Source organism: Callorhinchus milii, unplaced genomic scaffold (genome assembly GCF_018977255.1).
Source record: "Callorhinchus milii isolate IMCB2004 unplaced genomic scaffold, IMCB_Cmil_1.0 Scaffold12, whole genome shotgun sequence".
Lineage (NCBI taxonomy): Eukaryota > Metazoa > Chordata > Chondrichthyes > Chimaeriformes > Callorhinchidae > Callorhinchus > Callorhinchus milii.
The window spans coordinates 6,641,951-6,668,887 of NW_024704753.1; the positions used below are offsets into that span (position 1 = coordinate 6,641,951).

Consider the following 26,937-nt stretch of genomic DNA (forward strand, 5'->3'; position numbering starts at 1 on the left):
TAGTCATTTGGACTTAAAAGTGGAAGGGAATCTGTACACTATTCACTGTAATATCCTTACCATCTAACATAAAATTACGGTCAATCAATGCTAATTTTAGACTAACATCATATTGATGTAATTATGTGCATGAATTCATAATGGAAGAAAATAATAGGCTGCCATGTATAGTAACGCAACTCCTCTCTGCCAATGTGGGGATGAGCATGTCTTTCTTCAAGGAGAATTGTTGCACGTGAATAGCCTATTTCCGCTTGTTGATGAGCCCAAATCAAGGGATGTAGATATGATAACTTGTAGCAGATCTACAAGGGGTTTCAGGAGGAACTTCTTTGAGATGTGGGTGATGAAAATATGCTGGAAGCTGTGGTTGAAGCAGAAAGCATCAACATATTTAGAGGAAATTTGATGCACACATGAAGGAGAAGGAAATAAAAGGGATTAGGAGGGTGAGGGCTCCTGTGGAGTATGAACACCGGCACGGACTGGGTGGGTCGAATGGCCTGTTTCCTTGTTGTAACGTTCAGCCTATTTCTATCTAATTATAGGGCAAGAAACCAAGGGATCAGCTTGTAGCACAATTTCACATTTGATGGACTTACTTTGGTGAAAAAATTATAAAATGATTAAAAAGCTGATTAACATAAACACTGAGCAAATAAATAAATTTATTTGGAAACAGCAATGTAATGAACTTGGTCAATCTGTATTTGCTGCATTTTGCAGCATCCAGAATTCGTCAAATTCTTAAATACTGACTTAATTTTGAAACTTTTTTTTGCAAATTCCTTTATGAATCACAGAAAATAATTTCAAAGTTAAGACTAAATTCAACAATTTGCTAAATTCTGATATGTTACATAGAGTAAATCTCCTCCCCCTAGCCCCCCTTCCACACACAGTTCCATGTAAAAACATCTTCTAGATGTTTAATGGTTTTTTTCTCAAGTTCAGTATTTTGAATCATGTAATAGCTGATAGATTCTGAATACAATTTAGTTGAGGGTTAACGCGGCTGACATAATTTTGAAAATAAATGAGAAACTTTCTTCCTTGTCCTAATGTTAAATAATGCTTCCAGTATGTCGATCAAGGAGTGGGAGTCCAAACTCACCGGTCAGCCCCAAAAGAAGACAACGGAACAGTAGTGGTGACAGTAAATCCCAAAGTCCTCCAGTAAAGTCAAATAGACCTTTCACCGGACACTGCAGTTCTCCATCAGTAGACAAAAAGCCAAGAAGGTCCAAATAAAGAGAAAGATCCAATGTGCATAAGTATCAGAATAGTATATACCATAGCTCTTCCACGTCTAAATCAAGAGATCGACATATGCGATCACATCATGGATATTATAACAAAATACAATCTGAGTTTATCTTATTTGGTGGTTATTTTACAACTTGGTAAATGACATTGCTTTCAAATACATATTCTGAAATATCTACATATGTCCTGGGCCTATCTTTAATTGCTCCTGATGGTCTTTCTGTCAGTGTAATTGTTGTTGTTTAATGAAGGCTAATTATGCAATCCAACAGTGTGCCGCACATTCTCTTGTTTCTTACAGGTTATTTCCATTTCTGATCGTACGCTATCCAACATGCTTTATCAATTTCAGATATTTATTTCCAAAATACGAACGCTTTACCCTTCCACGGGGTGAAACCATTTTTTCCTTTTCAACTATTTTTGTCAGTGATAGTTAACACATCACACCCTCTGACTGCCATGAATTTAGACCTCTTGCTTTGTTGTACTCAGGCTGAATATGCGTCTTGTAGTTTTGGTTAGTTTTTATCAGTCGATGGATCTTATTTAATCCCGAGAATATAAAGGGTATATTCCTCTCAAAATCAAAGAGCTGTTGTATTTTCCTAAAATTACGCAGTCACTAACTTTACAATACAGTCTAGAATGCACTGCCTGAAATAATGGTGGAAACAGATTCTATATCAGCTTTCAAAAGGGAATTAGATAGGTAGTTGAAAAGGAAAAAATTGTAGATATATGGGGAAAGAGCGGGGGAGTGGGTCTGATTGGGTAGCTTTTCTGAAGAGCCAGCACAGGCACGATGGGCTAAATAGCCTCCTTCTGTGCTGTAATATTCTATGATTCTGTGAATACAATAAACTACTAATAACTTGACCTTTAACTTGTCACTATCACTTAAATAATCATACTGTCAATATCAATGTCAATATCCTGACTGTATTTATTTATGTATTTATACATATGCCTAACTCGCCACTCCAGATAATTGGTCATGGAGTTCTTTTCCCTTTGATTGACAAGTTATCAGGAGTTTACTGTATATCTTCTGAAGCACTATGAGACCTGAAAGGTGTGTGGCCTAGTGATGATTTTCCCCGGAGTTGCTTTACCGGGTTGCTGTAAAGCACAGATGCACTGTCAGTTCTGACCTTCTGCTCCACAGATTGATCAGCATTATGACTTCTGTAGTTAGGAACAGACAATTTTCCCTGGAATTTCCTCCCACGATTGACATACTGGGTGGGCCCACCACTGCATCTTAAGGGAAAAAGATATGGTGCTTATGTGTAAGCAGTAATTATATTTTACAACTTACAACAGGATTTCCATGTTGAACAACATGCTACAATTTTCAATGTACAAATTGTGCACCAATTACAATTCCTTTAATGTGTATTTCAGTTTCCTTTGAGTTTCGAATTGATTGATTTAAATTAGTTATTTTTTCTTCTTTAGTAAACTTTCCACATTCGATTCGAAGTATAAGTGTTTGCTTACAAAAGTGAAGTCATTACCTTTTACAGTGACTCTCGTGAACTGCATTGAGACTTTGTTCCAGGGTGAAAGATGCTTTATTAAATGCAAGGATTATTATTTTATTCTTATGATTATAAAAATAGATTATCATTTGTGGAGCATAGGTTCTTGAAAGAATTTAAGCATTGTTTAGTTACATCTGTTCCAACAACTTACTGTGCTCAGATAAAAGTGAAATATGGGTAATCTTTCTGATGACTCATCTCTTCCTTAACTGTGTTGGCTGATCACATATTATTACGGCAGAGGCAATTTAAAAGAGGACGCCTAGATGATTTTGTTGTTAGAGGAGTGAGTTTGGCTTGATAATATTCCAGTTGTATCCCATTTGTCTTGGACTTATGTGATAAGGTAAAATTGGAGAGGCAGACTGCAATGTGGAGGCAGGGATAATTTCTACTCGGCTCCTGTTAACCATGCAAGTCAAAGCCTTAACAGGTAGGATGATTCTACCTGGGCAAGCGACGGAAAGCCAGTGCTGTGCAATGTGGTCTTCTGATTAAGTTAAAACAATCTGCTTTGGCTTGCAAATTATATCCCCAAAATACACCCGATCCATACTGACAACACCTCAAATTCACTGGACACCGGTGATGATCAATAATCAGTCCTAGTTGGCTGTTTTAGATTTTTCATTTTTCCCTTTTTACATCCCTTTATTCCCAGATGATAGCCTTGAAGTTTAAAAAAAATTGTACATGACAATACTGATGATAATAATACTTCTTGCATTTAATATAGCACCTTATCATGTCTTCAAGACAACAACAACAAAATTACATTTGTATAACGCCTTTCACGTCTGGACATCTCAAAGCGCTTCACAGAATATAGTGTAAAATAAATTGACTATATTTTGTGGACGAAACGCAGCAGCCAATTGCACACAGCAGTGTCCCACAAACAGTAATTTTATATATATAAATTTTAAAAAATGTATCAAGTTATCATGTTTGCTATTATATGTACTGTATGTTTGAAGGTTTTATACCTTGCTTTCATCTTGGTAATAAAAGCTTCCTTGAAGATGAACCGATAACATTTTGAATGAAATCTATAAAGTAGCTTACAAAACAATCACGTTTGTTTTTAGTTTTATTGGAGGCAGAATGGGGCAAAAAACTTCAGTGAACTTTTATCCATTGTTTGTATCAATGTCTTCACAACAGCTGGACTGAAATAGGAAATAGGACTGTTGAATAGTTCTTCAGTTGCTAGTACATTTTTTAATCTTTGCATCTCTGCAAAAAGCCTTTGTTTATTGCCAAATGCTAAAATGTATGTTGTAGTAGGAGTTTTCAAACTCCTTAATTTGCAAGAGCAAGTTATTAACTTTTTCCTGTAAACCAATTCTCCACTGCAAATAGTTACCAGTAACCAGTTGACTGTTGTGACACCACGGCTAATCTTTACTGTTTAAGAACTTTGCTGCTTGATACACATTACGAGAACTATATATAGTTGTGTATTCAACTGAATGCCTCTTTTTAGGTTAAAGTTTTCATTGTTTGGTTTTATTTGCCTAGACAATCCTTTCTCACATCTAATTGGTTCGATGTGGTACTGTTTATGGATCTGTTTATGAGGGGGGGGGGAGGAGCGCTCATTTAAATGTGAACATTTGGCATTTTTACTTCTTGCAAAACATCAGTTCATGTTTATATTTTTCAGCTGTATCAGTTATTCACATCATGAGCAGAGTAAATGTCTACAGGTGACGGTTGAATTATTGGGACCACTTGATTGTTCCAATATTTTTTCTGTTTATGTAGGAGGGGGAATTTATGGTCAGTTAGAGTGTTATTGGCTCCAATCCTGGTCTTCAACTTTCCTTCCCCGCCCCCACAGGCACAAAGCATTTTTAAAAAAATAATCTAGCTCTTTTAGTGTATGTATTTGTAAATTTGGGTCAGATGTTCTGGAGGTATAAATAGTACTGCCAACAAAAAATTCAGTAACAAAAATAATAGCTGCATATGATATAGCGCCTGACCGTTTGTCAAAACCTGAAGCGTTTCACAAGATTTTACTGTAAAGAATAACTGTGTGTTTGTATAGTAATGTCTCACAAACAGCCATAAGGTTAATATGAATTTTTCTCTGGAGGATTGTTGGCTAGGATGTTGGGAAAAATGGCCTTCTCTTTTCAAATAGCATCGAGGAACCACTAACAATAGCAGCTAATGGGAGATTTACATTGTCTCATGTAAGCCACATAGATAGTGATGGCTACTTGTAATCAAGAGACAGCTCTTCAGTAAAGATTAACTGTGGCCCCAAGACTGTCAACCTTGGTGACTGCATGTTTTTTAATGCAGAGCTGCTTCATGGGGAAGGTTTAATAATTTGCCCTGGCAAATTTTATAGAATGCATATTTGATTTTGCTTCGCTAACTCGTTCATTTTGGAGCTGCTTTTAAAATCTCTTTCTGATTTGTAGAAAAACTTTTTTTGTAGAAAATGACTGGATCCTCTGCCATGCAATGCTGGTCTCAATGTAGTTTGATCACAAGACAGATTCAGATGAAGAACACCATTTGGACCACTTGATCTCGTCTTTCCAGAATACCCACTTCATCATCCTCCCACCCAAGCAGAGTGGATTGCCAATGAGATAATAGAACTTGTCAATTATGTTCTTTATACTGTACTTTCATTCTGTACAAAATATTTTTTTGAAAGTTTTTCATCTCAGCGTGAGCGACATTGTTGATTTTAAAATCTGCCAAAATGACTTGAATTCTCGGAATGGAGACAAGTGTAAAAGTAATATTTATGTCTTATTAAGTGCGCACTGAGTCATTATTAGTGAACTCTCACATTGTTGCGAGAGTTGCAAGGTTTGGTGCCAATTAAGATGTGGATTTGAAGGTAGTATGCAGCACGTCTCAGTACTGGGGAGTGTTGAGATGTGGATTCATGGCTGTGACCTCACACAGGGCTAAGTTCACAACTCAGCCATGTTCCTGTGGTGGAAGTGCTGTGCAGAGGCCAGGCACTACCCCATTCGGGAGTAATAAATCAGAGGGAGAGTCATTCTCAGGTCACTTTTCCACACCTTCTCACAACAGCATTGGCAGAGACCAGACTGCATGTATTATTATTATGTTGGCTGCCTATTTGTCATCACACTGAGCAGCAGAGAGACCATAAGGGTGAGAAGAAAATAACTTGGGGATAGAGCAGAGAAAAATACTTCAAATCTTCATTTAAGAAGGGACATGTATTATTTATGTCTATATATTCCTGTATCAAACATTACAATCAGGACTGATATTTCTGGATCACAAAATCTATACATTTTCATTGAAATGCTGGAACACATTCTATAATGTGTTTTTGCACTAAATATGTCCTGGCTAGCCAATGTAATATAAATAGTAATAATAATCCTTACATTTGGTATAGCACCTTGTTGCGTCTTCACAATGTCTCAAAGCACTTCATAGAATATACTGTAAGGTGAATTTTTCTGTCTATTTTGTGGGGAAATAAAGCGACCAATTGTGCACAGCAGGGTCCCACAAACAGTTGTGGATTGAAGTGATCAATTTATTATTTTTTTAAGGAATTATTCCCCCCGGAAAAGCAACCTGCCAATCGACTAACAACCAAGTTCCTGCTTACTGCTAGGTAAACAGAGGCATGTGGAGTAATGAAACGTATCCAACATTTTGCCTAAAATATATTCAATATAATTATATTAAATATATAATTTCTTCCTCATCGCTAATTTCTTCCTCATCTGTTTAAAAAAGGTACCTTTTTTTATTTCATTCTCTCATTGTCCTGGTTTATAATGCGCTAATTTCTCCCTCATCTGTTTAAAAAAGGTACTTTTTTTAATTTCATTCTCTCATTGTCCTGGTTTTGGTCAACAGTCCTTCAAATATAATTGGTCATTCACTTCATAGCTGTTTGTGGGACATTGTTGTGTGCAAAATAGCTGCCACATTCACCTACAAATACAGTCACTATATATGACAGTAAATCTTGTGAAGCACTTTGATGATGTGTTATGTCAAATGCAAGGATTATTATTATCTGGTCAGTCATAGTTGTGCAGTTACTTGTATCTCGTGGATGGCATTACTCATGTTGACTTTACAAAAGGACAAAACGTGATAATCTAAATATAATATATAATCTAAATATACAAACATCCAAAGACAAATCATTCAAGTTCCAATTTATTTCTGAGCCTCATGTTTCTCAGTGGTCATTACTATTGGAGGCAAGAAGAGTTATCAGCAACTTGTATTTCCCGTCTTGACCTCTTGTGCAAAATAGGATATCCCTGTACAAGCTCATAAAAATGACCTAGCAGCTTAATTGTGTCTATCGTCCACATGATTTATAATTGCTTTTCACGTGTGAAATAAAAATCCTGTGAGAACTCTCTTGACTGAAAAATAACACTAGCATATTTGAACTAGTTAATTTGTTTAATGAACCTTAACAATCCCCTCTTCTCCTCCATACACACACGCACACACATGCTGGATTCCAGGACATTTAGAATATCACACCAGTATGGGGTAATTTCTGAATGTTACTTAATTGTGTAATATCTGATGTCTCCATTTACTTGCTAAATTGACAATGTTATCATGATAATATCTAAAGGTTATCTTCTGCTACACTGTTTCACTGCTATATGCTGTACAACATGAGCAAACACTGATTCCAATTACCATTGCTTTTGAGTGATTGCATTCAAAATGGAAACAAATTCAAAATAAGTTCAAATGTTGTTGCATGTGGTATTGAGCTGCGTATTTGTGACTGAGTACGTAAAAGGAGATTAATGTGCTGTTCTGGCATTTTTGCTCTCCAAGATGCCACCCAAAGGGAAGGGTGCTATATGAATGCAAGTTATTGTTGCTTTTCAACATTCAGAACGCAACACATAGTGAATAACTGCTGAATCCTGTTTGTAGTTAAGTGGGTGGGGTGGGGGGTAGAAAGGGAAATGACATTGCAATGATTATTTTCTTTTTCAAATAAATGTACCCCAAAGTAACATAATATCTGCTTGGAGCTAGAGTCATAACAGAGAAAAAGGTCTGCGCTATGTTTTACTCACATGGTTATCTATATGGAGCCAAACTGCCACTAAATAATAGAACTCCCTCAATGAGAGAGCGAAATAATACCTACATTTTTTTGTTCAATTATTTTTTTCTTAAGGAACACACACAGATAATTTCTTCACCTGGAAATACCTAGATATTGACACATTCTGCATCTTTTTTTAAAAAAAAGAAAAATATATTTTGAAGGTGCAGTGCTACACTAATTGTGTCTATCTTGTTTTGAAACATAACTACAATAATTTATGGAATCCCTAAAATTTACAAATGCTGTGAATTTCAACCTGCTGCCTCGACAATTACTCTTTGAGATATACTGAATGGTATTGATTAATCCATGTTAATCACTCCAGTTTCCACTGGAATTTAGGGCATTAATTAGATTTGTGCTGGTAGCGAGATATAACAGATTGCTTTAATGTGCTGTGACATACATTGGATTATACTGCATTGTGTCTGCTCATGTTACACTTGGAGGCAAATTTCAGCAGAAGTGGTGACATCATGACTCCTTTGCAGATGGTGGTTCTGTACTTGTATTCTTACATTGAGCTTTAACCAGTACTGGGGAGAAATTCAACCTAGGTCTAGATTTTCTTTATTAGGCTAGTAGGCTAGTAAACACTAAAATTTAAACACTAGCCTACTTCATTTTAGAAGTGACAACTAAAATCTCATAAATCTACTAGAATTCTTTGAACATTAACAAAATTGATTAACTAATGTGGCCACAATCTATTTGGATTTTTAGAAGGCACTTGATGACATCCCATACAGGAAGTGTCTAAATTAAAATGTAAAATCATTAAGAACATTCTTATATTCAATCTTCTTTTGAGAGCCGGTTTCTTTTTAATAACAGCAGAAAAGCAAATTGAGATTCAATTGTAGAAATTTACATAATTCATAAATCTTGAAGCAAAAATGGTCTGTCAGAATAAGATTAGGTGGCATTTCAGACCCCTTGTATTTAGTGTTTGTTTAAGTGAAGATAAGGTAAATGGTCTCAAATGAGGTTTTCATAATAGGATTAGGAAAAGATTCATAAAAATTAAATTCTGTTGGAAATGAAGGAGAATAGGTTGGAGCAGAGATCCCATGGGAGGTTTTGTGCACATTCAGTTAACATAAGAATCAATATTTATATATCCTTTGTGAATCCTGACGCAGACACTGCATTGTATACCCCCAAAGTGGACCTGCGATTGTGATAGCCTGATTCTTGAATAGACTGCAGATCCTCACTATCAAAGGCCATGCATGCAAATGGTAACTTGAACAAGGCGTTGGAAAAGCAGCATTCCCTGTGAAACCGTACCCAAGTATGAGGTGTTGCCTTTGGGTGATGAGGGGTTAGAGCCGAAGAGCAGAGAGAAAGTTGAATAAGCAAATAAAAGTTTTAATGCTTTAGTAGAAATGTTACACAGCAATACATCAACTGAATGGAGTGTCCTACTGTTGATATGCACACTGACCTTTATCACAGTAAAACAAATAGGAATGAAAGGGAGTAAAATTGCTCCATGAACTGCTGGTACAATATATATCATAAACCCTATGGATATGTGGGAGTGATTTCAAGGCTGTAATCTGATTATTGGGTCCAGATGACAGTTCCAAACTCACGTTTTATTCTTCTGATTAATGTCTCATCTGAGCCTCTTGATAAGGTTGCTACACTGTCATCACTCTTTGGCATCCATTAATCTCTATGCAATCAATCATCATGAGAAAAATGACACTGATACACAGATCAGACCTTCCATTCTAAACTTATTGTGTTTTAAATATTAACCCACTGGACACATACCGACTTGCTTCCTGATAAATTATCTTATCAGCAATTGGAGGAGCATTAGTAAAATTGGATCATCAAATTGACCAAGCATCTTCAATAATGTAACCAAACCATTCATTAAAATCCAAGATTTTATTGTGGAAAATCCTACCAACTGTTCGTTGACATTAAAAATCCAACTTGTGCAGCTGTGGGTAAAAAGTTTATTCTAAATTATTACGGCATTGCACATCACTGACTGACCTCTCAAGTATCATGGAACAGAATGTACAATGAGTTAATCTCATGTGTTAATACTTTGCAAAAAAAACGCATTTGTGGTTTTTAATAGTTTTAGAAAGAGTTTGTTTAAATTATCATACTGAGTGTGGTCACTATTTGTCCAACTTGAGTCTGCCAATATATTGGGTAAGGCAGACAGACTGGAACAGACATTGACCACCACATGAAGGATTTCTATTTGTTTAAAAAAGCAGTCATCAACCACATGTTGTCATCATGTTTTAATTTTTCTCACAAACTCACTGAACCAGCCAGTGCGATTCTCGGCATCCAGTTTGATTCTTAACTTTCTTTTCTCCATCACATCTGGTCTCTGACCAAGACCACTTACCTTCACCTCCGCCATATTGCTTGTCTCCACCCCAACTCACACCCAATACCTTGAAACTCTTATTCACATCTTTGTTACATCACGCTTTGATGTTTGTAATGTGCTCCTCGCTGATATCCGTAGCTTTACCATGTGGAGTCCTGTAGCATATTGTTTAGAGTGCTCGCCTCACACGTGAGAGGATCCGGGATCAATTCCCGGGCAGCGCAAAACCTTAGGCTACTTTCTTTACTCTACACATCTCTGTCTACCTACCAGTAAGTAAAAACTCGGTTGTTTGTCAATTGGCGGATCGCTTTTCTGGGGGTAATAATTCCTTCAAAAACACTAATACAATAAAATAATTTGGTCACTCAATCCATGACTGTTTGTGAGACACTGCTGTGACAATTGGCTGCCGTGTTTCACCCACAAAATATACAGTCACTACACTTTACATTTCGTGGAGTCCTGTAGCTCAGTGGTTAGAGCACTCGCCTCGCAAGCAAGAGATCTGGGTTCGATTCCCAGCAGGGCAAAACGCTGGGCAAGTTTCCTTACTCCACACACCTGTTTACCTAACAGTAAGTAGGAACCCAGTTGTTAGTCAAGAGGCAGATTGCTTTTTCGAGGGTAATAATTCCTTTCTTCAAAAAAAAATGGTCACTCAATCCAAGATTGTTTGTGGGACACTGCTGTGTGCAATTGGCTGCAGTGTTTCACCCACAAAATATACAGTCAATTCACTTTACAGTATATTCTGTGAAGCCATTTGAGACATCTCGAAGACACGATAAGGCGCTATATCAAATGCAAGGATTATTATTATTAATAGTATATTCTTTGAGGCGCTTTGAGACATCTCAAAGATGTGATAATAAGGCGCTATATCAAATGCAAGGATTATTATTATTATTATTTATTCACCAGTCAAAGTCTGCAAGCCATTCAAACTCCCCTGTTCTCATCCTCATCAAACTCTGCACCCATCACTCCTGTCTTCACCCTCATCTACAAATCCATCCACAACATAACATCTCCTTATCCTTCCAATTTTCTCCTACTCTAATGCTCTGATTGCTCCTCCTCTCTGGTAACTCAGGCATCCTCCAACCTCTCCGCATTGGCTGAGCCTTGAGTTCCTACGGCCCTAACCTGTGGAACCTTTAGATAGATATTTGGGGAGGACAAATTTACAGGGCTATGGGGAGAGCAGGGGAGTGGGTTTCATTTGGACAGCTCTTTCAAAGAGTCGGCACGGACATGATGGGCCGAATGGCTTCCTTCTGTGCTGTAGAATTCTATGAACTTCTATCACTCCATTTCGCCTATTTCTGTCTATGTCCTGCCTCAAAACATCCCTCTCTCCTTATTTCCCAATATAGGTGTTCATCCCCATCCTTGGAAAGTTATCTGAGATATTACCCCATGTAAAGGGCCTGCAAGTTGTTGAATAGTTTCTCCATTTTCAACCCTGTGTTTGGTGTAGTATGTGCATTGAAGTTTATGTTTTCATTTTGATCTTAATTTAATGCAAAGGAAAGTCATTATCTGTATGTAATCAAACAGTTTTAAGTGCACATAGTTAAAAACAGGGGAACTATGACCTTGTGGAATGTATAACTTTAATAGCAGAGCGCTGGTATACTATTATGCTTTCTCAGCACTATTGTAAATCCTAAAACGATAATACTCTCTGCAGATATAATAGATATAAAAAGCAGTGTAACTATTTGGTAGCTTTCCAACATATATTGAATATTTTAAAACAATCCCTTATGATCCTTTATCATTGCACCATTTAAATAGTGCAACAAAGAAACAGGACGCAAACTCTGGACTCAGGATTCAGTGTCCTGATTAAAACCATAATATTCTACTCTTCAAGGGCAAATAATGAAGTTAAATCTACCAAGTTAAACTAGTCATTGATTAAGAATAGTTTATATATATTTTCTAAGCGTAATCCATTAGTCACAGAAGTTAATTACATTTGTTTTTCTAAAAAAAACATGAGGCACTTCAGACTCCACAGATTGAATAATACAGGATTGAATTAGCAGCTTGTTTAAGGCACTGTTCCTGAGACAGACAGTCTCTTGTGATCACATAGTATATCAGTAGTTGAGTTTGTGACTCAGTTAATTAAGTGCAAATTGTTAACGGTTTGCTTTGTAAAGAGTTCGACTGATGTGCACCAGCAGTGTGGATTCAGCAATGTATCTTTTGTCATGAAGACAAACAGTAGCTGTATTTAATTCACACAAGTTATCCATAAAACAAGATTGTGCTTACTTATTTTCTTACTTATTTTCTGAAGACAGTGTCTCAGGCTGGGGTATAGTTCAACAGGTATTGGCAGCCTTCCAATACTTCACCTAGACAACCATTCTTTGTTTGGGAGCCTAGACAGTTAGTGTTGATAAGTAATTAAACCTCAGTCACATCACAGTTGAGCCTAATCATGTCCATCCCCTGAAGGCCACACTTACACCTATCAATAAACACACATTTCCAGCAGGAAGCCCTGGACAGTGATCAGAGCAGGATCATTGGCCATGTTAGGTTGTTGCCTCATTGCCAGGGATACTGAAGTTAATTGTTGCAGCTCACCACATCCCTGGATGAGATCAGCTAATTCATCAGAATAATAAATCCTGGGACACCTAAACTGCATGGCTGAGTGTCATACCACATCCTTGCATTTTATTTTCATTTTATTTTTTAGGAAACATAAAGTCATTCAGCCCATCGGGCATGTTCCACCAGTTTGTTAGATCACAGCAGATTTCCTCACCTTTCCTTCATATCCCTTAGAACCCTTATTGCTCAAATGATTCTTATGATGTCTGGTTTTAAAGGCCACATCCTTCCAGAATGCTCTACTATCTTCTCATTCCATCCACAGAAAGTTTTTAAAATGAGCTTTGTTTCCTGCCTCAGTCACCTGTCCTGGTATCCCAACTGTGAATTACCTTCTGTGCAAATAAAATACTTATTGGTTTCTGTCCTAAAATTGGCTTTTACAACCCTTAACATGTCCTACTGCCATAGCACATCTGAAAGCATTGTTCTGGATTTATCTTCTCTGCCTTATGTGGCATCTTGTCAACCTCTATAGGGACATCTCTGGGACATTTCAGCTTCTCATACAGTTAACTGCAGCCCATATGTCCTATAGACCTTCATTCTGCTTTGGAATAGTTCCTCATTTATCTAACAAATTTAATTCACTCCTGCACGCGCAATTTACCTAACCAGTCACCGAAGTCAAATTTGAATGCATTTAGTTGAAAGTAAATTATATCCTCCAGATTGCCTCAAAATGAAAGATCCAATTTAATTGGGTAAGTAATTTGTGTTTTAGGAGATTTCAACCTGCCACTTTATCATGCTTGCTCGTTGGCCCTTTGGCGGCATTCTAATGTTTTCTTTATATGTAAAACAATCACTCCCTGACCAGATTCAGTTTCTACATAAATGAAATGCTGAACATTTGTGCACTTTGAACATTTTACTTATAGAAACAAGAGGAAAGAGATTTGTGCTTACAATATGCTAGGGTGGTGGCCAGTTAAACACATTTTGAGTAGATGACATGCCGTCTGATTATTCATTCATGACATGAGATGATACAGATACATATTTAATCGATTGTTGCTTTGCTTAGTTCCAGGACATTGCAGCTGAATGCAACAGTTCCATTCATTTTTTTTTATCACTGAAGTGTTCAGTGGAGGCTGGTGGAATGTTATGCTTGAATACTTTTTAATGAACAAACAAAAATCTTTAAAGAGTATGGCATTAAAACAGTTATGTTTTGATCACAAAGAATTTGGTTTAATATTAGTTCCCCAGAATTGTCCAAAGCTGCAGCTTTCTTTTATTTTGCTTTTTACACTGATTTAAAAAAATAAACATATTTGATGTGGATGATATATTAGGTTCACAACACAGTGAAAGATTCAACGTGTCTGATACCGCAGAGACTCTGAGTTAATGTGCACAATTAATTCTGAACCCACTTGGGCTAATAAATTGGTTCTCTAGTGATGTTAATCCAGTTCCCTTGCCACTGCTGAGTTGCAGAACGTCTCCAAGTTATTGCTCACCATTATGCCATCATCATGTAAGGTTTAAATTAAACTCCCTGTTAAAAATATAGCACCTGTTAAAAATATAGCAGAATAAAAGAAGTTTTCAAAATTGATGCTAAACTTTTGCATGTTTTTGAAAAGTGCACTTATAAAATTGTAGTTTTTTTTATCCTTTCCAATTATTTTCTTCCCAACCTCTGCACCTCTTCTGACAGTATGAAATACCTTTTTCCTTCCTCTGGGTGAAAGCTTCCAAAGGTATCAGTCAATGTCTGTTTGGTACTTCACCAATATTCACATGAGTCTTGATAGTTGGCTTGTGTTACCAGGATATTCAGTACTGGGAGAAAGGTGGAGGGGGAAATAACAGCCAATCATAATCCTATGGTCATCTATTAACCACACACACCAGCAGTGGTCGCCAAGTGGGTTTTGGTCCTACCCAGCGCTTGGGACAATGAGTTCCATTGTAACCTTTGCCAACAGAGGTTAACTCAGCACAGACCGAGGATTAAACCTGGAACTTGCACGGTTGTGTTCTTTCTTGCACCTGATGTACAAGATAGAAAATCATGTTTCTAGAAGATCAAATGGTTCGAAAACCACAATCCCAACACATTCCCTTTTTTATATCTTGACTGCTGCGTGTATTCAAGGATTAGATGAAATCTGCAGCTGTGAAGGAGATATCACTGCGTTATCTGTTTCCCATGTTGTGTTAAAGGTCTCAAAATGCAGTAGGTCTCGGTTTGGAATGGCAATACTTAATGACTGATTTCTATGTTAGCATCAACCTCCTGTAACTGCAAGATAAAAATCCCACTCAATACTTTGCAAAAGCTGCAAGAGAGGGTACAATTGGTCTTCTTTGAAAAAAAATCCAGGATCCTCCATAGTCTCTTTTAAGATCGAGGACTGAGAGGACAGTGAAGGGGAGTTCCTGTGACCACCAACCCCTCTAATCGCATCAAGGTCGCGGTACATCCTGTCGGCTGCGGCTGCGGCTGCAGAGGCAATGCTTTGGAGACCTCAAGCGCACAAAGAAGAAATGATTACTGGGCTGGGAACTGGTAAATTATAAGATGCTTTCCACGTAATGTACGTGCATTTTCTGCATTGCAGAACCCAAGCAGAGAAATTGAACCGAGATAGCGCAGAAGTAAACACTCCAGTACGTTGCCAAACTTGGAAGCTTTTTTTTTACACACGCACTCGATGTATTTATCTGATTCGCAACAATAGAAAAGTATTTTCAGTGTCAAGACAAATCCACCACGAAATACAGCTGAATACAATCGCAATTGGAACTCAACCGGAATAGTCTCAGTCCTGATTATATTACTTTTTTTAAAAAAATTGAGAAGTTCTTACGATGCCTGGGAAAATTATATTGGGAAGAAATGTAGGCAAAGCACAAAGAGAATCGTAACAAATATAAGTGTGTGTGACATTGAAAAGATTTCAATCTTGTGTTCAGGGATATGCTGGAAAAGCAATTTTTTGGGGGTTGCAAATTTAGTTTTTTTGAATCTCTTAATTGGATGTGGGCTCAATTATATTTACATTCAACCAACCTCTCTCTCCCCTCTCCCCCCCACCCCCACCCCATCGCCTGCGGTGATCCAGTGAGGACGAGGTGCTTTGGTGTGAGATTTGTCTTTGACACTGTTGGGGTTAAGCATTGTTATATAAAAGAGGGATTGCCTCTCCCATTTAATCGGTGGGGAAAAATGTTTCGGGGGGGAAAAAAATAGTAGACAGACAGACAGACAGACAGACAGGCCCAGTGCCTGATTAGCAGAGAGAGAGAGAGAGAGAGACAGAGACCCGGCCATTGGTCTCGATAAGGGAGAGGCGGTGCTCACTCGCCGTCAGTAGTAGTTTGTACATTAGGGGCTAAAGCTGTTTGAACCCGCCCCGTAACCTCCCCCTTCCCCCCCCCCCCACCCCCCCCACCCACCCCCACCCCTACCCCCAAATCAGATCTTTGAGTTCCCGTCACCCGCACTGGGGAGTAAGTAGAAGTAGCTCTGTAACCCGTCTTCCATGATGTCTTACCCAATATTACGCGAGCGATCTCGGATGATACCGAACCCAAACGCCAACTCCCGTAGCACTGTGAAGTCGAGGATACACTGAATGAAAGCTCCGAGTGCCAAGTTACAGTGGTTGACTTGTGGTGGAGGGCTTTCTGTGCACAGTCGAGAATCATGTATCTTGTGTTGTGGGCAGTGGGGATTGTAACGTTACTTGTCGGCTTCAGTGTAGAAGATAAGCCACAAATGTACCCCAGAACAGGTAATGCTTTAACGTATTGTTAACCACTTTACATCTTATTATTTTTTTACACACGTTTTTTTTTGGCGTTGGGCACTGTGTGTGTGTGTGTGTGTGAGAGGGGGAGAGAGAGAGAGAGAGAGAAAGTGTGTGGAGAGAGAGAGAAAAGTGAATCTTTTAGAAGTACTATTTTTAAGCTAAAAATACAACGACGCTAATAATATTTAACAGGTTTTGTTACGGAAACATGAATACAGCAGATACAAACTTATTTATTGGTGTGTGTGTGTGTGGGTGGGTGTGTGGGTGTGTGTGTGGGTGGGGGGGGGGTGTGTGTGTGTGTGTGGTGTGTGGGTGTGTGGGGGTGTGTGGGTGTGTGTGTGGGTGTGTGGGTGTGTGTGTGGGTGGGTGTGGGTGTGTGTGTGTGTGTGTGGGTGTGTGTGTGTGTGTGGGTGGGTGTGTGGGTGGGTGTGTGTGGGTGTATGGGTGTGGGTGTGTGTGGGTGGGTGGGTGTGTGTGGGTGTGTGTGTGGGTGTGTGGGTGTGTGGGTGGGTGTGTGGGTGGGTGTGTGTGTGGGTGGTGTGGTGTGTGTGGGTGGGTGGGTGGGGTGGGTGTATGGGTGTGGGTGGGTGGGTGTGTGTGGGTGGGGTGTGTGTGGGTGTGTGTGGGTGTGTGTGTGGGTGGGTGTGGGTGTATGGGTGTGGGTGTATGGGTGTGTGTGTGTGTGTGGGTGTGTGTGGGTGTTGGGTGTGTGTGTGTGTGTGTGGGTGTGTGTGGGTTTATGGGTGTGGGTGTGTGTGGGTGTGGGTGTGTGTGGGTGTATGGGTGTGGGTGTGTGTGGGTGTATGGGTGTGGGTGTGTGTGTGGGTGTGTGTGGGTGGGTGGGTGTGTGTGGGTGGGTGTGTGTGTGGGTGTGGGTGTGTGTGTGGGGGGGGGGGGGTGTGGGTGGGTGGGTGGGGGGGGGGGTACATTAGACCCGCTTTACAGTTTCATTCGCGATGTTTTCATGTGTTAACGTTGGGTTATTTTTTGTGGTTGTGTTTATTTTTAATCGGGTTTCAGCCAAACGACGTTTTGATGAGCAATTGACGGCGTCTGAGGTGGTGAGTCCCAGTCGGGTGAGTGAGTTGGGAGACCCCTTCCCCAACACCGTGCATTTCAGGAGGAGGAAGCGAAGCCCCGACTCCGACCTCTGGGCCTCAGTAACTCATTACCGAATCACTGCGTTCGGGCGAACCTTTCACCTGAACCTCACCGCCGACTCTGGATTTATGGCACCGATTTTTACCGTTACACACTTTGGAATACAACCCAATCTCACGGCCCTTCACCTCGACACTGACTCCAGGCACTGCTTCTACACCGGACATGTCAATGCCAAACCGGAGCACACAGCTGTGATCAGCCTCTGCTCGGGACTGGTAAGTGAAGCACTGTTAACCCTCTCTCTACTCAATCTAATTTGTTTGCACTTTTTTGGGAGGGAAGAGTGCGTTTTAATGGCTATTACAACGCGCGCAGAACCAATCGTGTGTGTGTGTGTGTGTGTGTGTGTGTGTGTGTTATGTACAGACGGTTTATTTTAAAAAAATGTTTGATAACACGAATGTAAGTAAAGCACAAAGGGGAATGCATATATATATATATTATATAATAAACATAATATTTATTAAACGACGGGACATTTCCTCATCTTGAAAGTTTCGCTGCTGATTTTGGAAAGTCTTCACACATCGCAATATCACCTGATATTTCAATGCAACGTTGAAACAGATCGCCATCCAAACCCCTCCACCCCCACCCCATCACCCCCCCACTCCCACCCCCATCACCCCCCCACTCCACCCCATCACCCCCCACTCCCACCCCATCACCCCCCCACTCCCACCCCCATCACCCCCCCACTCCCACCCCATCACCCCCCACTCCCACCCCCATCACCCCCCCACCCCCCCCCCCCCCCACCCCACCCCCATCACCCCCCCACTCCCACCCCATCACCCCCCCACTCCCACCCCATCACCCCCCACTCCCACCCCCATCACCCCCCCACTCCCACCCCATCACCCCCACTCCCACCCCATCACCCCCCACTCCCACCCCCATCACCCCCCCACTCCCACCCCATCACCCCCCACCCACCCATCCCCCCACCCCCCATCACCCCCCACTCCCACCCCATCACCCCCCACCCACCCCATCACCCCCCCACTCCCACCCCATCACCCCCCACTCCCACCCCATCACCCCCCCACTCCCACCCCCATCACCCCCCCCACCCCCATCACCCCCCACCCCCCCATCACCCCCCACTCCCACCCCCATCACCCCCCACTCCCACCCCCATCACCCCCCACTCCCACCCCCATCACCCCCCACTCCCACCCCACACCCCCCCCCCCACCCCATCACCCCCCACTCCCAGCGCACCCCCCACCCCCCACCCCAGCACCCGCCCACCTCAGCACCCCCCACCCCAGCACCCCCCTACCCCCAGCAACCCCCCACCCACAGCACCCCCCCCCACCCCAGCACCCCCTACCCCCAGCACCCCCCACCCCCAGCACCCCCCCCTACCCCCAGCAACCCCCCACCCACAGCACCCCCCCCCCCCCACCCCCAGCACCCCCTACCCCCAGCACCCCCCACCACCAGCACCCCCCCACCCCCAGTACCTCCCCACCCCCACCCCCCCATCCCCAGCACCCCCCCCACCCCCCCTACCCCCAGCACCCCCCACCCCATCACCCCCCTACCCCCAGCACCCCCCACCCCCATCACCCCCCCTACCCCCCAAACTGTCCAAGCGGCAGCTTCAACCCTCAGCCCAATGTCTGCAACTCGGGGAGTTGAGTGAGACACAAGTCAAGTCAAGTTAAATTAAGTTAAGTTGTCAGAAACCTGCGTCAAGGACACCTCGAGTGGGAGCCCCAAACTCCCGAGTGCGCGGTGACGGCTCCCGGTCAGAGCTCCGGGTCAGAGCTCCCGGTCAGAGCTCCGGGTCAGAGCTCCCGGTCAGAGCTCCCGGTCAGAGCTCCGGGTCAGAGCTCCCGGTCAGAGCTCGGGGTCAGAGCTCCCGGTCAGAGCTCCGGGTCAGAGCTCGGGGTCAGAGCTCCCGGTCAGAGCTCCCGGTCAGAGCTCCGGGTCAGAGCTCCCGGTCAGAGCTCGGGGTCAGAGCTCGGGGTCAGAGCTCCCGGTCAGAGCTCGGGGTCAGAGCTCCGGGTCAGAGCTCCCGGTCAGAGCTCCGGGTCAGAGCTCACGGTCAGAGCTCGGGGTCAGAGCTCCGGTCAGAGCTCGGGTCAGAGCTCCGGGTCAGAGCTCCGGGTCAGAGCTCGGGGTCAGAGCTCCGGGTCAGAGCTCCGGGTCAGAGCTCCCGGTCAGAGCTCCCGGTCAGAGCTCCGGGGTCAGAGCTCCCGGTCAGAGCTCGGGGTCAGAGCTCCCGGTCAGAGCTCCGGGTCAGAGCTCCCGGTCAGAGCTCGGGGTCAGAGCTCCCGGTCAGAGCTCGGGGTCAGAGCTCGGGGTCAGAGCGCCTCCCGGAGACTCCGCAAAGTCTACGTCAGGATCGGGAAAAACCCCTCAACCTCTGACAGCCCTCAGGACAGAGAGCATCGGCTTTACCCACAGTAACCGGGGACAGGACCTGGCGCCCAAACCCCCTTACCAACTTGTTCCCTCTCTCCCCCCCTCTCTCTCTCCCTCTCTCCCCCTCTCTCTCTCTCTCTCCCCCCCTCTCTCTCCCTCTCCCCCTCTCCCCCTCTCTCTCTCTCTCCCCCTCTCTCTCTCTCTCCCCCTCTCTCTCCCTCTCCCCCTCTCTCTCTTTCTCTCCCCCTCTCTCTCCCCCTCTCTCTCTTCCCCCCCTCTCTCTCCCCCCCCTCCCTCTCTCTCCCTCCCCCCCTCTCTCTCTCTCTCTCCCCCCCTCTCTCCCCCCCCTCTCTCTCTCCCCTTCTCTCCCTCTCTCTCCCTCCCTCTCTCTCCCCCTCTCTCTCTCCCTCTCTCGGCGATGACAAACAATTGGGACATTTTAAGCGGAACGCTTTTATTTTGAATTATTTTTTTTCGGCTTAACTTCCTTCCCACCGTCAACAACAAGTACTTTGTAAAAAAAATATTTTTTTAAAAAAAATAACAAAAAAGGACGATTTAAAACTTTTTTAAAGAAAAAAACCACAATTTAATGTCACGTCGGACCTCCAGATATTTTGAAAGTTCACGACACAGAGGCAGATGGGGGAAGGCTCTTATTTTGGATCGGTTTTAAAGGTCGCAGTGAAACATTGGGTCTAAAAAAAAACGTTTTAGATGGTGGATTATTCCAACTCTATTTGAGGCATTTGGTTATTCGGATCATCTACTGTGGCTTCGAGGCTTTACGTTAAGATCACGAACGTCGCTTTGGAGTAAGGCCGCCAGGAGGACACTTGGGGCGCGTTATTATTCGCTTACCTTGTGCTGCCGTAAGCCATTCGGGGCGAAGGGGGCAATGCCCCCGAGCGCTGCCCTGACCGGTGGCGGCGGCGGCGGCGGCGGTGGAGTTGGATGTTCCCGCAGTCACCACAACAGTCGGTGAATCTGGTCCCCGGTGGTGTCTGTCCGCACAGCTGGAAACAGACAGTTACAAACCAGCTTCAATAAGCCTGAGGACTGCAAGTGCATCGTTACTGAGCTTAGAGCAAACAGTCACTTTCTCCCCCCCCCCCCCCCCCCCACACCCCCCGGTACAGCTGCTTATTTACCAGACTATCTTGTTTACCAGTGTGACTATTGTTTTGCTCCCTTGGCTGGTGGGCGGCGCTGCTTTCCTGCAGATGTGGCTTTTATCCCCTCCCTTTTTAAGGCGGCAAAGGATCGACATCTTCCATAATAATAATAATAATCCTTGCATTTGATGTAGCGCCTTGTCACGTCTTCGAGACGTCTCACAGCACTTCACGGAATAGACTGTAAAGTGAATCGACTATGTGTTTGTGGGCGAAACACGGCAGCCGGTTGCGCGCGGCAGTGTCCCACAGACGGTCGTGGATTGAAGTGGCCAATTTATTATCTTTTTTTTTCATTTGAGGGATTATTATCAAGCGTGTGGAGTAAAGAAACTTGCCTAAGGTTTTGCCGTGCTGGGAAGGAAGGGTGGGGCGTGGGGGGAATTCAGAAAATATTGCAACCTATTCCCCCTTTCTATGCATCGAGAAAGAGAGAGAGAACATTGAGGGTAAATTTAGCTGTGAAATGACTACAACTTATTCTTTTTTTAAGAAGTGCATAAATGTGCCTGGCTGCTCTTGTGGGCAGGGAAGGGGGTGAAGTTGTGTGAAGAGTTTTTTGAAGTTGTTTGGCAGCTTGTGTTAGTGTGGTCCACCTTAAAAAGGGAGGCACTGAGAGAGGGCGCATGCGTGAGCATGGGTGGGGGGGGAGAGGGGAGCGGGTCCTTGTGTCTCCACTACACTGAGTAGATTGGGTTGAGTGGACAGTGGAAGGAGGGGGAGAAATGGTAACGTGCAACATGTAATCTCTTCATAGACTCTCTTAACATGGGGGAGAGAGAGGTGTTGGGAGGCGGGGTGGTGGGGGCAAGAGCTGCACAGAGAAGCTTAGAGATGTCTTCACACCTGAGGCAAACTTTGTTAGACTTGTGGTTGGACAAGCATCAGGTCCCGCAAACCAGCCTTCAGTGATAAAGCCTGTTTTTTAAAAAATCTTTCTTGCTATATTTCCTCCTGCATTTTTACATATATATATGCAGTCGTGTTAAATCTTGACTGATGGAATGTGTTTTTGGAGAGAAGTTGCATGTTTGTTGAGTATCTTGATAACTAGATACTATAGAGATGACTCTATAGTATCTTGTTTTCCTTGCGCCGTGTTCACCATGAAGGTGTCACAACATTGCTTCAAACTTGGCCAAGTGCCTGTTTTGGGAAATCCTATTTAATCCAACACCAGCCACATCTCGGAAAGCGTTGATAATCTAACAGGGAACCATTTGTAACCACTTTAAAGTATGTACAGTATTCAAGCATTTACTATATGTTCTCTTCACAGTTTGGCATGTTCACATCGCACGGTGGGGAATATTTTGTGGAGCCTCTCGCCCTACCCAATGGGGAAGAATACAATGAAGAACACAACAAACCACATCGTGTGTACAAACGAGATGCTCTGAAGACTAAATTGACAAGGGAACTCACTGATAGTTGTGGCAACTCAGGTACTGTATGTTTCAACATTTTTTTGTACCAAACAAGAGGAAATCACACTCGCCAGGATGGGTCACTAAACTATGACTTGTAAACTGCGGTGATAGAAGATGCTTGATGGTTAAAATATGCTATCCAAGTTTATTGTACAAATCAGTTACCCATGCTTAATTAGTGCAAATAAACTTTACAATCAATATGTTATTATTATAATCCAATATTCTCTGTACAGATCATAATGTTTCATAACATAGTTTGCACTACCGAAAACATTGTTTATTTTTCAATATAGGAACAATATTTTTATTAAGTCTCAACAATGGAAATGTTATTTACGAGAAGGACCAGCATGTTGACAAACTTATAGTAAGAGTTTAATTTGATGTAGCAAAATTGAAACCGAGCAAAATGGATATCAACAATAAAGAGCTTTGAAATTGCTCGACGATGTTCTAAGGTACTATATCAAATGCAAGCATAATTTATATAATCTCATTTGACGGTGAACCAGATTCTTAAAACTAGTTGTTGTTAAGTCAAGCAATATCCGCAAAACTGTGTTTCATGGGTATTCCCTAAATAAACTGATGATGAATTGAGTTGAAATATTCAAATTTAATAATTAGTGTCAAATAAGAAAAAGAATTGCTGGAGTTCCACAACAAGTTAACCAGCATTCAGAGAGAAACTTAGTTATAGCATTAGGCATGACCCTTCCTCAGAATGCATTCTAACTATTTGTGCAAGTTTGTGGTTTAGAATAGATATTGGAAATTATTTGAAATGGAATAGGAAAAATCCAGAAAAAGGAAAGGCATAACTGGGTTAAGTGAAAGTGAGGGATGGATGGAAATGAGAGGCAAGAGCAGGATCCAACACCAATGCAGTTGTTGTTTGTGGAAGGCAAACAATGAGGGAATGGAAATGAGTAGGTTGTGCATTATTCCTACAAAAAGGCAGAGGTCCATTAGGGATTCAGCAGCAATGTTCAGGTTAAAATTTATTGAGAGTCGGGACAATTTCTGGTTTCAAGACTGCAATAAAAACTTAAATGGATAATATTAATATAACATCCAGATGAAAAATTGTTTGGATTTCTAACAAATTGAGTTGGATTAGCCATTTCTAAATATGATTCAAGTGTATTAATATCCTAAATGTCTATTTTTTTAACGTTTTTTCATCAAAAAATGTACTGTATAATGATGGATACTATTTTTTCAGGGTATAGAGTGCAGAGGAGGGTACTGTCTGTATATGTTTAGTGCAGATACAATGTGACTAACCTATTAGCAGTTGCATTGTGTGGATGTATATTGGTGAAAACAGGCTTTTGGAATTTGAGCCAACTCATGTTTGTAGACTAGTTATCAGAATTTTTAATAATAGTGTACCCTTTTCACATAATGCTTGTTCAATGGACTGATATTTGTAATGACTATTTTCATTGTTTCAAATTAAATATTTATTCAGAAAACAATGTCCTTCATAAGAATCGTGGCTTAAGCATGTGAGTTCATGAAAACTGAAAGCTTAGTTGAAATTTTATTGTTGTAATTATGTAATAGCAGGAAATCAGCCCTTAGACTGCCAGTCGACATAAAGTTCCACTCTGTGAAGCCAACATTTCCGTACATTTTCAATTTGTACACTAACACTGATCCTTATCCATTAATATAAATGAAACAAAAAATCACCAACATCAGCATAAATTAATTTAATGTAATTGTAAACCTGATCTACTGAAATAAATATGAAAAAGTCAAATCAAAAAGGAAAAAGTTTACAGACTACATTGTCTTTTTTTCCTTTTTTATTCTTATGGCTGTATTTTAAAATTTGCCAAATTCTGGATGCTTTGAAATGCTAAGAAAATGAATAAATAAGATGTGCACGAGTTTATAAGCACTTTCCTGTGATTGACTAGCTAGTGCAGCACACTGAAGTGAATTGTTCTGTTTTCAATGCAGTGGAACAACATTGTTGTACAGAAAACGCATTGCTGCAGACTACAGATAAAAATGGATTCAAATTACTTGTATATTTGCAGGAAATGTATCGAAAAATTTATGAGTGGAAGGTTTCAGTAGCCTGGCAGATGACCCTGTACTTGTAAAGCCCACAGTGACATTATCCTATGTGAAGGGTGCTATATAAATGCAAGTTAAAGTATAGGTTATTCTTTTCAATTGTTTCATGGTGAAATTAATTTGTGATACCCCATAAAGTTTTAAGAGAATACTAATCTGTTGGTTAGCTCATGGACAAGCAAGGCCTGACTTGTTACTAACTGTTGAGCTTTAAAAATGACTTTGTGGCTTAAGGTCACAAATGTGCGAAACCATTAAGGGGAAGCATAGTTACTTTTTGAACAAGCTGTTTGAGTGTGCAATAATTAACATTATTAGTTATGAATGGGGTTTAGCATTATAATGAGTCCTGCATTAAGTGTGTTTTTAAGATAAACTTAAAAGGGTTTGTATTTTACAACTATGAAAATGTGAATAGTTTGTGTACCGCTTTACTGTTGAAACGGTTGTTGGTAATATGTTGTTTTTCTATAATATTGTTAGTAATATTCGACTTCTCGAATGCCCTCTTTGCCGGTCTCCCCAGCTCCACCATGCACAGGATCCAGCTGATCCCAAACTCAGCAGCATGCATAATCAACCGTAATAAACTCTGTACCCCCAACAGAACAATTCTAGTCAGACTCCACTGGCTCCCTATCATCGAACAGATCGATTTCAAGATCCTCACACTTGTTTTCAAATTCCTTCATGCCCTGGCACCTCCCTACCTCTGACCTGCTTACCCCCCAACCCATAACCCGCTGCCTCTGCTTGACTGGCTCCAGCCTTCTGCATGTCTCTCGTGCCCTCCGTTCCACCATTAGTGGCTGTACTTTCAGCCTCTGCGCTCCGAAACTCTGGAACACTCTTCCTCTATCCATATGCCTTTCCCCTACCTTTCCCATCTTCATGTCACACTGAAGGTCTTCCTATTCGATGGTGCCTATGGTCACCTCTCCCTCCTCCCAGCTTGAGTTGTGCTCCGCCATTGTCAAGCGCTCTGGAATGCTATCTTGCATGAGGGGCGCTATATAAATGCAAGTTGTTCCTGTTATAGTTTTTGTGATCCGGTGATATAATCTAGTCCGGTGGATGTTGAATTCTACTTTGGGATGGCCATTTTCTTCTTATACTCCTGTTTAATTTTGGTGGTTTATAAATGTGTAATTACTAAGTGCAATTGCTCTCTTGCTTCACTTTTCTTTGGACTGCTAAATTTTGCTGCATTGTTCTATGGTACGATCAATGTCACATTATGATGGTATTGCAGAGGAAGCTATAAACAAAAATTAAAAACTGCTATATTTTCATGAGTAACACAAAGCCTAAGAATAAGAGGGAAGAAATAGAAGAATAAAGAAGTGTGCACAAATGAAGTACGATGAAAGATAGGGACATGAGCCCATGGAGAAAGAACCAACTCTAAAATCAGAAAACAAACAAACTAAAAAAAACAAACAGATGAAATAAAGGGGGTGGGGGGAAGAGACCAAATTGGAATTAAATAAACAAAAATGTCAAGCTTCATAAGACGTGAGCAAAAAAGGACATGAGAAACTTCGGAAGAGCATTTCTCAGATGTTCGAGTTCTTGCGGGAATGTGGGGACAGGATCATTAGAAGCTGCCAATGGAGATGAGTTATGGGTGAGGGTGAATATGAGTTGGATCAGATGCCAGATGGGAGATAAGGATTAGGGGCCTGAGAGCATTCATTTCGAGAAGCTGGATCTTGGGTTGTGTAGCTGAATGAGTTTGCGGGCTAAGAACAAGTTTTGTGCATGAATTAAGGAAGTTGAGTTGTAAGGGGAAGGCAGGTGAAAATAAGTGAAGCTCCTTAAGGAGTAATTGGGACGCAGAAATTGGTGGCAATTTATGTATCCTTTCGGACAGTGGGTTAGTCGATGGCAGCATGGAGTCTGTGGAATCATGTTAGAATAAGGTCGACATTTTCAATTTTGAGTCTGTGCCTTTAGAAAATATTACCAAAATAGAAATGAATGAGTAGAAA

General features: G+C 41.6%; 1 protein-coding gene across 1 annotated transcript in view; it reads left to right on the forward strand.

The window, feature by feature from the left end:
* The first annotated feature begins 16,381 nt into the window (after positions 1 to 16,381).
* adamts9 (ADAM metallopeptidase with thrombospondin type 1 motif, 9) overlaps positions 16,382 to 26,937 on the forward strand; it is a 129,779-nt gene continuing 119,223 nt past the window's right edge. The window contains exons 1-3 of the mRNA XM_007895184.2: positions 16,382 to 16,686; positions 17,728 to 18,086; positions 22,702 to 22,867. Of these exons, the coding sequence (XP_007893375.2) occupies positions 16,599 to 16,686; positions 17,728 to 18,086; positions 22,702 to 22,867 (613 nt within the window). The 5' untranslated portion in view covers positions 16,382 to 16,598. The remainder of the gene's footprint in view (positions 16,687 to 17,727; positions 18,087 to 22,701; positions 22,868 to 26,937) is intronic.